The sequence below is a fragment of the Blennius ocellaris genome (assembly GCF_963422515.1).
Source record: "Blennius ocellaris genome assembly, chromosome: 20".
Taxonomy (NCBI): Eukaryota; Metazoa; Chordata; class Actinopteri; order Blenniiformes; family Blenniidae; genus Blennius; species Blennius ocellaris.
The window spans coordinates 15326935-15341594 of record NC_137669.1 but is presented as its reverse complement, the minus strand read 5'-3'; the positions used below and the strand labels follow the sequence as shown (position 1 = coordinate 15341594).

The 14660-nt window shown below is 40.3% G+C and overlaps 1 protein-coding gene across 1 annotated transcript; it reads left to right on the top strand.

Annotated features, from left to right (window-relative positions):
• Nucleotides 1-617: 617 nt before the first annotated feature.
• On the top strand, nucleotides 618-7985 carry LOC308145041 (transcriptional repressor scratch 1-like; the record flags this gene model as incomplete). The annotated part of the gene is made up of 2 exons (XM_080516368.1): nucleotides 618-741; nucleotides 7210-7985. The coding sequence occupies 2 exons, from the start codon at nucleotides 618-620 to the stop codon at nucleotides 7983-7985; spliced, it is 900 nt and encodes a 299-aa protein (XP_080372494.1).
• Between the last annotated feature and the right edge of the window lie 6675 nt (nucleotides 7986-14660).

Below are 14660 nucleotides of genomic sequence, written 5' to 3'. Positions count from 1 at the left end.
GCCAATACAGAGGAGACCTTTACTTGTACATTTTTGGGCAGCCTCTCTCTCTTTGTGGTGTTTTTCCTCCCCGTTGGAGCACAGCGGACGGCGGTGGAGCGGAGAGGAGCTGTCCGGTGCTGAAACACCAGCCGGACAAACTCCGCTTTTATTACAGTCGATAACGCAACTTGGACGTGTTTTTTTTTTCTTCATCCTCCTAATGGAATAGCTATAGAGTAACTCATTTCTATTTTTAACCTATTAGAAACTCCACAGGTCTTCTACTGGCGGGATGAAATCGCGCAGTTTCCACTCTAAGATCGTAAAATCATGAGTAAAAACAGCTTGTATCTGACAAACATTCATAGATCCCACAGTTAGGTTTTTCTTTCTTTTTTTTTCTTTTTTTTTGTTGCTGTTTAATAGCCTGGTCTATGAGGTTGTTTAATGGAACCAAGCAAGCGCGTCTCCAGTGACCGAGATTGCATGTTAGAAATCAGCTGATCGGGTGTTTTTTGCGCCTTTGGTTTGTGAGTTAGAGACGGAAAGAGAGAGCGAGAGAGAGCGAGAGAGAGAGGGAGAGAGAGGGAGAGAGAGAGTTCATCTTGTGAGGAGCGTGCAGGATCTGTCCCAACATGCCTCGCTCTTTCTTAGTGAAGAAAGTCAAACTGGACGATTTCTCGGCTGCTGAGCTGGAGAGCTCGTATGGTCACAGCCGACGAGAGGCGCTCAGCCTGCGATTCCACCATCATGACAAAGGTTAGTCTGACACACACGCACGCACATCACCCCCGGACTGGAAGCATTAGTCATGACTTTTTGAGAAGGAGAGAGAAAAAAAATGAAGAACTGCAGGGTCAAATTCCGGTCATAACCCCAAAATATATTCGCAAGCACTGAAATCTCATTTTTCTCCATATAACAGTCTTCTATTTTTGGAAGGAGGTGAGAGAACCCACATTTCCACCCTGTGTGGAACTTATCATGCTTCAGGCGATGGGGGCTCTTAAAGTGATATGATGGAGTGAATGTGTGATGCATATTAACCTTTACGACAGCAGATTCCATGTCAGGGCAGAGCAGGACAGGCGTCCGTCTCTGAGGTACTCCATGAAGGTGAATTATTGATGATTCAGAAGTAAACTGTATGAGAAAATGTGAAATGTTCTGCTTGTATAAGACACTGTCATCTGCAAATCAAGCAGGGTCTACACACAAGATGGTTTCACGAGGATACATTTGGACTCATTTTGCATTACAGGCTTTTTTTGTATGTGCCAGCACTGACAGCACTTGTAAGGTACAATAAATACATACCCAACAGTCTACTTGTAACACTTCAAAATTGCTGTTAGAAGTATGCCAAGTGAATGAAACTGTAATTTCACAGACTTCTCTGGTGTGTATTTATGCGCTATACCACTCTATTTAGTTGATGTAGATATTCGGCATAAATCAAACTTTCTGTTTTTCATACTTGCTGACATTAAGTCGTGAAAAGCTATTTCACCCCTTTGGAATACAAAGACAGCCGAGGAGCAACAGGGTGCGAAGAATCTTTGCAGAAATACATCGCAAATGATTATGTTAATGCAATATGTCACCAGCACACATACACGCGCGCGCGCGCGCACAGGGATTCACTTTTGTTCCGTAGCCAATTATATTATTCAAATCAGTTTTCTTGCCAGCACCTGTGAGTCTCTTTCCAGGATTTCGTCTGTATTGCCCAGCCACATTGACTGCAAAAAGGTTCCCACGCACCATATAATCCCGGATACAGAGGAAAAATACAATACAAAGTCAATGAAAATGTGCAATATTTTGGTCAGAAATATGAGTAAAAGCAGAGAATGTTGATGAAACCTTTCCCTCAACAGAAGTTGACAGACTAATATAATCTTAGAAGGCTTTTTATTATTTATATATATTTTTTTTAGGTGTAAAGTTTCATACATATTTAAATAGACATATCAACATAGCAACAGGCGAGTTATACAGTGGTGGGTCTTTTACAGAAGTATATGCTCATGTTCAAATACATCTCTGAAAGTGCAACACAGACTCCGTGCAGAGAAAAAAATTCAGTTTTGGTTGGAATCTACACACGAACATTTGGATAATTTAACATGGATGAGCTGCTTTCACAACTTCTTTGTACTGTATGTAATATATTTAAATAATAAACATATAAAGATGTTATTCATGTTAAATTGGGCCATACTTGTGGTCAATAAAATCTTTGTAGGTTTTGATGCCATTTCACCTTCTCTAGCTTTTTGTTGTGCTTCATGTCTATGTTGGCTTCACAGTTCCAATGTTTCAGCTTACACTTATTCTAAGCAATTAAAGTTTGACAAACAAAATAAGACTAATATTGTGCCACCCTTATATACATTAATGATTAAAATTAAGCGTAAATACTTTGTTAAGGCAACATTTATTGCAGAGCGGTTGTATTAGATCACGTCAAATTGCAGTAAGTTGAAGTTTATGACAAGTCCAAGTAAACATCACCAAAATGTAGATATTCTTTAACATATATTTAATTGGTAAAGTGTTAGCTACAACAGCATCGGACTGCTCGTTTCGGCCCCCTAGTGGACAAAACAAATGTAACAGGTTTAAACAGCTGAAACAACAACTCACTGCCACTGTATACTGCAACAGGAACATAATAGTGTGTGTGCAGCATGGTTTTCACATTGTGCCAAGGTCAAATGTAAGATGAAGAGATCCCAGGCGTTCGGATGACAGATCTGAACACAGAAACATGCAGCAGCAGCAGCATGTAAAGACTTAAGAAGCTATCCCTCGTCATGAATATAACAAGACTTTGACTGAAGGTAGTGAAGCTCGTGAAGTTTGTTGCACGCGCATACACACGTACACACACACGTACACACACACACACACACACACACACACACACACACACACACACACACACACACACACACACACACACACACACACACACACACGCTGCAGTGTTTCTGTCAACTCGGCACATTTCCCAGGCAGCCTGCACGGCCGAGTGCACAGCAGTGTAGACACACACACACACACACACACACACACACACACACACACACACACACACACACACACACACACACACACACACACACACACACACACACACACACACACACACACACACACACACACACACACACACACACACACACAGGAAGTCAGTGACCTACAAGTGTCCAAAGCACACAAGTGTGCGTCAGTTACTGCTGGTTTGGATCAAAAATTTAATTGTAGCTCGCAGCTTTTCTCTCTCTTTCTCTCCCTCTTGCGCTCCCTTTCTCTGTTTCCCTTTCTAATTCTCTGTATTTCAAAGACACATAAAATAAGGATGGCGCTGGTTTGGTATTTAATCTTTAATAAGCATTTAGAGCTATCAGCTCTAATGCAGCTCAAGTATTTTGAAATGAATACAGACTTGACACTGCAAGACAGACAGAGACAGAGAGAGAGAGAGAGACAAAGATAAACAAATAGAGACAGCACACTGTGGCTGAGATGCACAGCGACAGACACAGCAGTTTCTATAAAAAGAAGGATAACGGCAAATGGTCATGTTTAATTGGCAGGGATCAAAGAAAGAGCTGTGCAGCTCACAGTGTGTTTACACCTTAAAATTTACATCCTAAAACAGGGACCAAACTAGTTTATATTTCTGTACTCACTGCCTGTCAGGCACATGCCTTTACTTCCTTCACACAGCAGGGTAAACAAATACAGGTAAAGAAGCGGAGGCATGACATGTACCGAACAGTGAGAGAGAATACTGGTGTGTGTGTGTGTGACTTTAGTCAAGATATTTTCACCAAGAGCCAAACTCTGTTGACGACACACAGGTGTACTGGAGTCTGTTTGTCCTATTAAAGTGACCATTTCAAATCAAATCATGGTGGTCCCAGTGATCGGGGTCATCCTATATGTATTTTAACAGCACCATCAGGATGATTTCTCCCACGAGTTTCCAGTGAAGTTTAGATTTGTCTTGATACACTGAGATACCTGATTCCCTCAACATGTTTATGATTCCAATAAAAGTAACACAATAAGTGTTGGTGTTGCAGAGGCTTCTGATTCTCGGGTTAAAATGTTTTCTCCTCAGTGCTTATAAGATGATACAGTTACTACTCGGTGAAAGGCACAATACACCTTTAAGGCCACCTACAAGTTAGAGGCATCATTTAACAAATAAATGTCTTTAGGCTATCAAAAGAGACAGAGTACCTCAAGAATAGAGATGCATGCACAGGTAGAATATCCAAACTCAACAGATAACACCCCAAAGTGCAGGATTGAATGCTCGAGAGCTATTCACTGCACCAGATCCTCAGACAACATCTGCAATTTTTAATCATACAGGAATTTTTAATAATTCAAGCACAACTGGACCTTATATGCTTGAATAAAGGTTAAAAATGAACACTAGGTGAGGCTTCAAAAGTTTATTCATGCTCTAGAAAACAATGCACATGCGCAAGCGCACACACACACACACACACACACACGCACACACACACACACACACACACACACACACACACACACACACACACACACACACACACACACACACACACACACACACACACACACACACACACACACACACACACACACACACACACACACACACACACACACACACACACACACACACACACACAGCTTTGTTCCAAAGTGCAACGATTGAATATTCATGATTCATGATTTTTCTCTCTCTCCACTCAATAACACTCTTTCAAACCCTCACCCTCTCTCACTGTTGCTCTCGGCTTCATTTTCTTTCCCTATCATTCCGTCTTAATCAAATTCAAAACATCAAATTAACACAGTAGCTGTGCACAGCACTGTGTGGCCACCTAACCACCATCATCACATTAAACAATATCAGTTTATCTCAGCTTTCTTTCTTTCTTTCTTTCTTTCTTCCTTTCTTTCTTTCTTTCTTTCCATCTTCCACCTTACCTGCTCTCTACCCCCACCTCTTGTTCTCATCATAGTATCGACCAGCATCTGAGCTTTTCTCAGAACTGCATCATGAAATTATATTACCAGCAATAGTATCTCCTCTGCTGTCTGTGTCTTAATGCTCACGGAGTGCTAATTGAAATGGAGAGCTATTGATCGGCATGGATCCACACGAGCTGTGGTGGTGGGTTATTAGCTACCAGCCTCTGCTCGTGTCTGTTAGGAGTTCAGCCTGTTGACTGCAGAAGCCAATATTAGAAATAATGAAACAATTGACATCACAACACGCCAGCAAATCATTGATCAGGATTTTACACAAGCGGTGGAAAAACACATTCGCTTTGCAGAGGAATTTGTGAGTCTCAGCTAATTGAATTTTACTGTTAAGCTCAAGAGACAGAGAGACCGTCATGTCAGGTTGCCCATTGAGCAGTGCACTAGCCCCCCAGCTGCTGTAATAGAGATGCTCAGTGTACAAGTGCTGAAGTTTTGACAGCTTTGAGGTGTGACTGTGTGCAGCTGCAGACCTGTCAGGAAAGGTGCAGCTCATGAGGAGTAAGTGTGCTCACTGAACCCGCACATGAAAAATAAAGCTTTCCCACTGAGGTGAAAGTGTCTCCTTTTTGCTGGCAAAAACATTCTACTACAGCTATAAATCCCACTAAATTCCTTTTCCGTTTCTGCTTCATATTACTCCCAAAGCTATTTGTGTCTGAAAGACGTCTCTCCGTGTGCGGGCATTTCTCCAGGAAAGACTTTTGATTCGTCTTGAATGGATTTATATTTTAATTAAAATGATTTTTAAAAAAACAACGATTTAATTAATCAGTGAAATCATGTTGCAAATGCGTTTAAAGTGATCAATGGAGATCCAATTGATAGCTGCCAACGAGAGGCGGCAATCAGCACTACTATCTGGAGACAAAATGTGAAACAGCGCCTTTAATAATGAATGAATTTTGGTGAACAAGTTTGATTTGTGGCCTGTGTTTTCACAATTATGTGAAACCAGTTGAAATGCTTTACTATCAATGGACACAGCTTTCAAGTTCCAGAGCTTCATGTTGAGTTGTATGCCAAAGATATTAATCTGATGTAGGTCTGTGGCACACATAGATCACAAGACTTCCTAATCACTGAGGTTTTTCTTTATGATGGATTGCAACAGCTTGCAGTAACTGGGCCAGAAATTTGAAGCATAGTATCTTATAACTTGAAAGAACGTATTGTGCAATTTTTTTTGTTTTCTCCAATTTTTGTTTTCTCAATACATAAACAATACTTACCAGTTTCTTCTTTCTTTCGGAGCTAAATGTGTATAGTTTAGGTGGAAGAAAACAAGACATATGTAGGTGGAATTGAAGCTTGAGGTGTGTGTGTGTGTGTGTGTGTGTGTGTGTGTGTGTGTGTGTGTGTGTGTGTGTGTGGGGGGGGGGGGGGGGGGGGGGGGGTTGATAAATCTTCCACGGCAATTATTTCCAAGTTTACATCCTAACCAGAATCAATAAATACAATATGTTCTGTATTAGCGGCAGACCTAAATTGAGTTTATCTTATCCTATTTTCATCAAATGAAGTGGTTGGATGACAAACATGAGCTGCATGCTCAACTGCATGCACTCTTTCCATGAGCACAAGAATAACTGAAGCCTCGTGTTATCTATGACTGAAGCTCAGTCACTGAGGGCAGAAATAGCAGAAAGTGTGCCATGTGACTAAAGTTTACTCATTTGAGTAAAGTTAAGCTCAGACATCCTAAGAGATATTGATGAGTTATGATTTCAAGCTTAAATGAAGATGGCAGGTTTTGCAAAAACACAACTTATGGCAAGAATGATGGAGCATAATTAGATCATACAATTGTTTCCGTTAAAGTGACTAGTTTTCACAGATGAAGACTTCACTTCTTGCATCAGGAACGTGAGATGAAACACAGTTTTCAGGATTTTTTTTAGGGGGCTCTGTAACATTCTGAATAAGAGAATCTATGAAAAGAGCAGCTGCGGTGCATCTTTGGGTTTTGGTCATGGAGAGGTCTGCCAGTACTCAAATGTCAAAGGACAGAAAGGATGAATCTTATTTGAGCGGTCCATTCTCCGATTCACCTCCCCATCACTTTTGAGGAGCTCATGTGACATCGCTGTAAAGATTTTCAAACCAATCAGCTTCTAATTTCCGATCAAATGCCCCTGCAGTGATGACTAACCTCTTCTTCTGTCTCTTCAGGCTACGTCAGCGATTATCTGAGTCCGAATCCTTACGACGACGTGGTGGGAAGCGACTCGTCGGTCATCTCTAAAGTACCCTCCCCGAGTCACTCATCAATCATCTATAGCCACATTGACAACACCTATTCTGGTATTCATGGCGACATCCATGGTGATTCGGACCAGCCGGACAGCCCCCGGTCCGAGGTCTCGTCATCTGCCGGCGGATACATCAACGGGGACGCGGCCGTCAGCGAGGGATATGCCGTGGACGCCTTTTTCATCATGGATGGACGGTCGAGAAGAAGGACCACGGAAAACCAGAGAGGAGCCACTCAGAGGCACACCTGCAGCGAGTGCGGCAAGACCTACGCCACATCCTCCAACCTGAGCCGGCACAAGCAAACGCACCGAAGCATAGACAGCAAGATGGCCAAAAAGTGCCCCACCTGTGGGAAGGTTTACGTCTCCATGCCCGCCATGGCTATGCACCTGCTGACCCACGACCTCAAGCACAAGTGCGACGTGTGCGGCAAGGCGTTCAGCCGGCCGTGGCTGCTGCAGGGCCACATGCGCTCGCACACGGGCGAGAAGCCGTTCGGGTGCGCGCACTGCGGGAAAGCGTTCGCCGACCGCTCGAACCTGCGCGCGCACATGCAGACACACTCGGCCTTCAAGCACTACAAGTGTAAACGCTGCAACAAGACGTTTGCGCTCAAGAGCTACCTGAACAAGCACTACGAGTCGGCGTGCTTCAAGGGGGCGTTTTCCCCCATGAGCTCACTGGGGGAGTGACGGATCCATAAACAGTGGTTAATCTATTTATGTTCGAGTGTACCTGCCTCACCCGCCACTCTTCTTGCTTTTCCCCAACAGAACAACCTGAGTTCTCCGAGGAAAAAGTCTTCTCTCTGCAAGAAACATGAGGTATACGACAAAAATAGCTTGAACCCTCCAATCTCTCCTCGTGTCACATTGTCTCATCTGAAAGTGGAGTGGGAAGTTTTTCGAAGCCTGATTTAGATTGTCACCTGCTTCGATACGATACGTCCCCCCCGAGGCCCTTTTTTCTTTTTTTTTTTTTTTTTTATATATCTGTGAAGATAAATAAAGCACAGCACATCTAGCTAATCACTTTTGAAGATACCTAGATCTATTTATGTCCATATCTATCCTCATCACCCTGTTTTCCTTGTTTTCAACTGGTGAGGAAACGACACTGAAGCACAACTCCTCTTCGATCCCTCTGTCTTTTTATGACAGACGTTTCAGAGAGTTTAAAGCATGAATCACATCATCAGCTTTTTTGCAAAGAGATTCAATGAACTTTCATATTTCATGCTTTTTTTTTATAAAAAAAACAAAAAAACATGCATAATCTAAGGATGCATCCGGTGTCCTGCTTTTAGTTAAACTGACCCCGGACTGAACTGACACAGAGATGAAGCATCAAAACAAAGAAAGCACACAACATCTCTTCCAAGTAATCAAGATGCTTGTAAACATTTTAAGTTATGCTAATGTACACCTACAGTATACTGCGTCTGCATACAAATGACCACAATAACTATGACGATCTGTGAAGAAAGTAAGATGTACAAACCTGCCATAACTTGGTAGCACAGCAATGGAGAAGTGCACCTGTGTATTAGGAAATTATGGTTTTTATTTGTGATGTTTAATTTGAATTATGGTCTTTCTTCTTTCTTTAATTCAAAGTAAAAGTATTATCTATACTTCACAGTATTCAGAAGCAAGTTGGAAGAAACCTCCAGGTCAGGATCAGACAGGCGAAAACTCCCACTGAGCCACCAGACTATTCCTGAACAATGTTTACAGATAACTTAAATCTAATGGTTTTTTTGTTTGTTTGTCATGGTCAGATGAGGATTTAGACATTAAAAATGTTCTCACGTTCCTCAGAAGGTCGAACCTTTTTCAAGTGTTGTAAAATATTTTTTTCTGCCATCGAGTAAGACAGTATTCAACTTTGAGGTTGCTGTTATTTATTTATTTATTTATTTATTTATTTATTTATTTATTTATTTATTTATTTATTTGTTTATTTATTTATTTATTTGCACCTTTTTATGCCTTTGTTACAAATATGCCAAAGCATTTGACACTTTCTCACTCCTGGAACTAATGCATGAATATAAAAAAATTAAAACAACAACAACAACAACAACAACAATAGCCTAATAATGGAATCTATGCCAATTTTTTTGAATCTTTGGGATATTTCGCCAAACTTCTTAGATAGCAGGCCAATTAAGCAAATTTCTGTCTTGGGCAATATTTCATTTATAACTCATAGAGCAATAATGCATGATATTTTTTAAAGAAACGTGAGTCATAACTGCTTGTAATATCTTGATTTTTTTTTTTTTTCCAAGTACCACTATTCTATGTAGTTATGAGAAAGGAAATTTCAGGGAGTTAGTGAGCCGAGTTAGTGTTAAATAATGGAGAGTTGGGTTTGGAGCTCTACATTTACAGGAGCAATGACACAGCTGTGATTCTTTCTTTTCTTTTCTTTTTTTTTTTTAAGCTTTCTCTTGAGATTTCCATAATTGGGGCAGTCATACTAAGATCAGAATGTGAAGGGGAAAAAAAAGGAGAGAGATGGTTTTCCAATTTTCTAACCTCTGCTCATTCAGCATGTAATATTATCCAAAACAATTGCCCTGTAGTTATAATTATATCTTGGCATCAATAGCTTATTGACAATTATGTCTGTACAAGCATTAGCAGCTGTTGGCGCTTCCAGGGATTCACACAGATGGCTCGGCTCCTTTACATGGAGGGCTCTGGGTTGGGTCGGGACGGGTCTTTTTGTACATGGTTTATGCACTGCCTGCCTCGTATTATTAATCTAAAATATTGTAGAAAGTAGAAGGTATTGCTGTAGAACTCTGGTGCTGAAACATGGACTAAAACTCAGAATGTAGACGACGTACCGTCGATAGTTTTGATACTTTTCTGCAGAGTGTAGTTTTTTTTTTTTTTTCTTTTTTTTTTTCATATTCTCTTTGGTAAACTGGTGAAACGTAACTTTAGAGCCGGCGAGGGGTTGAATTGGTGTTTCTAACACCCTGAGTAGTCTTTGAGCGGATCCAAGCTTGGCTTGGTCTAAAAATGTTTTCTCCTGAGTTGGCCTAAATAAGACTCCTCTCAGTTTGGATCCAATCAGAAGATCGGTTTTGCTCCTGGGCCTTACATGAAGCATTAATTCACAAACTCCATGTGAAAACTGCGGCGCCAACAATACTCATTAGAGCCCCCTGCACAATTTCAGCCGGTTTTTCTTTTCATCATCACTGGGTGTTGTGAGTTAGATGTGACGATTCCCGATGCAATTGCAAAGATTGGTGAGGAGGAAAAGAAGAGATTTCAGTCAATATTTCAGCACCAGAGTGTATCGCCGAACACTTAGAGTCTACTATGAACTACTGTAGCCGACTATAGCCACAAGCTAGTTTACCTATTCTTATATAAAAGCACTTCCTCTTTTGAACATCCAACTTTCTTTCTTTCTATTTTTTTTTTTGAAGATAGTAGCACAATGAAAGAGTTTAGATTCAGGTAGACAAAGCCTTGTATGTAGAAACAACCTCTTTCTCATTTTTCTACTATGATGAATCAAAGGTAACAAAACAAGAAAGATGCTGACACAACACAGGCTGTGTTGTCCTTAAGTAACACCTCGAAACAAAGCTAAAAATGACAACTGGATATTAGCTGTCGTTTTTTTTTCTTAACACAGTTGTGAAAGCATCTATACACGTCTTTTTTTTAAAGCAAATAAAAAAAATAAAGTCAACTATTTTGTGGCAAGAGGCCTTGTAAATAAGCACTGATGTGACTTTGGAGTCTGATTATTTCTACAGATCTGTATAGAGTGGTGATGATGATAATGAGGAAGAGTATGATGCAGATGATGTTGATGATGATGATGATGATGATGATGAATTTTTCTGGCGCTTCCTGCTTTGTTTTGAGTTCTTCCTCTGAGCCTTTTTTTTTACCTTCACAATTTGAAATGATGTAAAGCACAAAGATACACTGGGTATTTTATTCCACTTCCTAAATAAAAGCTAATTTAAAGGAAAGTCATATGTCTTTTTTTCTGCACCTTACAAAAGCATTGATGTTTGGTTTGCAACTGGGTGCAGTTAAGAATCAATATAAAAAGGAAAGAATTGTGCTGATGTTCAAGACTATAAACAATCCAATTCTTTTGAAAGGCTGCTAAAGTTATAACCATGAGGCCTTTTTTTCCACAATGTAATCCATGTATAGAAGTTATCTGATGGTGTTGTGGCTGTCATCATGGCTGAAAAAAAAATCAATAATAATTCTGACAGCATTTTCCATCTTTGCTGAGCAAGAGTTTTATCTAAAAGGCATTAGAAGCCCGGCTCAATTAGATTCTTATATCTTAATGTTGGTCTGACATTATGACTGAAGCAGAGGAAAGCTATTGTTTGGCATTATCTGTAAATGTCCTGCCTGTATGCTGTGACATTTAGCGGCTATAGTAAGGTTTGTGTCCAGCTGGATTAAACAGAAGATTTTTTTTTACACAGGAGATTCCTGTTCATGTCACAGAGAAAGATAAACCTAAACTTAAGCTCTTATCTCACAACAAACTGCAAATGGATTAGATGAAACATTTTCCCCAAAAAATGACAGGGCCTTGCATATATGGTCTCAGTGGTGGCCCATGAAACCTCCTCAATTTGCTTCTTTGAATTTATAGAGAGCAAATGAGATCATCAATTCTTCTATGAGCTCCTTTTTAAGTGATTTCTTATGACAATATAATTGCTGGACTGTGGAGAGGACCCCCCCCCCAACAAGCATCGATATTCTGAAAGAACTGCCACATGACTGTAAGCAACAAAATACTTTTTTTTTACATTTTGTCTATTAAATATTGTGCAAATATAACAACAACAACAACAATAATACTAATGATAATAATAATAATAATAAGGTGAACGGAGGAAGAGGATCTAAGGGAACTGGAGGGAGTGGAAACATGGCTTTGAATGTGAGGAGGAGGATTTTGAATTGGATGTGGAACTGAACCGGGTGTCAGTGGAGCTGATGGAGGATGGGAGTGATGTGGTGGGTGGAGGAAGTGCAAGTGAGGATACGGGAAGCTGAATTCTGGACCAATTGAAGTTTATGGAGGGATTTGTGAGGGAGGCCGAAGAGGAGAGAGTTACAGTAATCTAAGCGGGAATTGACGATGCTGTGGACGAAGATGGCGGCAGTGTGGGGGGGGGAGGAGCGGAGACGATTGATGTTTTGGAGATGGAAGTAGGCAGACCGGGTAACGTTACTGATGTGAGACTGGAAGGATAGGCTGCTGTCGAGGATGAAACCTGACTCTTAACCTGGGGGGAGGAGATATTGGGCAAATATAGACCAGGTGTTGTGCAACAGGCATGTGAGCAACAATGTTGACCCACATTTGGAATTTTGTGTGACGTTGTTGCAATAAACACAAAGTATAAATTCCCCCAAATTGTTGCACATTTTTCCGTTTCCAAGAGCTGCTACAGCTCCAAGATCATGAGCTGTAGCAGTCAGATAACAGCCTAGCCAAGTTGGGTGTATCAATGTGAAATCTGTCGGAAAACCAAACAAAATAGCTTAACTACCTGAATTTGAGATAGACATAACAGTGTCTGATGACTTATTTGTATTTTGATGACAATAGTCTGACAAGTGAGCCCTTCATTTCCCGCTACACAGCTCAATCTCTTTTGTTTAGACTCTCACACTAAGATAAATGGCCATTCGCTCAGACTTAAAAATCCTCCCAGAGAGCTTCAGAAGTTATTTAACAGCTATTTTCATGAGATAACTGACTCTAGTCAAAATTCATACCTTGATCTTTTCACGTACAAGTGGTGCAATGACCCCGTAGACAATCGTGGAGAATGATCTTTATGGCTGTTGCACATGAGGTGGTGAGCTGCGAGGCAACAAGGAGTATTATTAGCTGAAATCTGAATACAGCAAGCCCGGCAGTATGAATTAATAATTACAGAACTGACAAGCCATCAGTCATGTGAAGAGAACGAAATGTGTGCAGCATGAACTCATTAGTTAATAGTAACAGAAAAATAAACTGTAAAAGATTAAGTGTTGCGTTTGGCCCCTGCACTTTCATCACTAGGAAAATGGTTAATTAAGGTTTTTATAAAACATTCATTAAGATGATTTGCTTGCTTTATGGGAAGCTCTAACTTATTACTGTTTACAAAGCTCTCTTGCCGGTTATAGCCTGTAGCGACTCTGCAGAGGGCAGGATCTCTGCTGTGAGTGTGGGTGACTACTTTAATTGTTTTTGTTGGATCCAATTCATGAGCAGGGAGCTGAAGTCAGGGCAATGTCTTTAACCTTGAAAACTGTGTGACACCGCACGTGTGTGTGTGTGTGTGTCTGTGTGTGTGCGTGTGTGTGTGTGTGTGTGTGTGTGTGTGTGTGTGTGTGTGTGTGTGTGCCCTGTCCTATGCTGTACTGTAAATGAACGTTTGGTTTCATTATTAGCATAATTTGCATAAAAGCTTCAAATATTGCCGTAAAAGATTTTTCATGACGTTAAAGATTTTTGACAATAACAAAATGTAATATAGTTTGACAGTATATTTTTTATGGAGCAATAAACATCATGAGATATTCCAGTGATGGAAATGACTACTCCACTATTTCATTAATGCACTATATGAGTTGTAATAATTTACATTGAAATATAAAACCTTGGGAATTACTGACTATTTCTATTCTCAAGGAAAAAAAAAACTCTTCTGTTTTGATCAAAAACTAAATTCTGGAATGGATTGGTCAGTAAAAGCAACAACTTAACACATCATAGAAAATATATGACTTTAATATGACATGATTTGCTGGAACCCTCATTAGACATTTTTATATTTTCAAGAACTGCAAACATGTTTTTTTTTCTTCTACTGATTAGTTTGCATGAAAAAAAAAACAGAAAAGAGAGCAGCAACGCACGTGAGACTGCAGTCATTCTCATCCATACTTTGTCTTTATTTATCATAGTTTATTCAGGCTGATCATCAAGTTTTCTCTGAACAATATCTGACAAAGTGTAGAGAATAATGAAGCAGGAGTTTTTCGTACTGTGAATAAAAGGAGGGAGTGTGTGTGTTCCATGTCTACGCCATCAGTGTGAGGAATGCAATTTATATTTTAAATCCACTCAACTATTTGCGGCTGAACCTCAAATCCATTTTCTTCACGGACTTTAACCCAGTGAGAACAGTCCCGGAACTAGAGGCAGAGATAGATCCGGAGAAATAGACTTTCCTTATCTCCAGATTAAATTTAGTGTAACTAACTATCACATGCTTTTACTCAAGTCCAGTGCCATCTATAACTTCGAGTGCTATTGGCCACATGGAAGATCCCATTGAGTGTGATCATCTA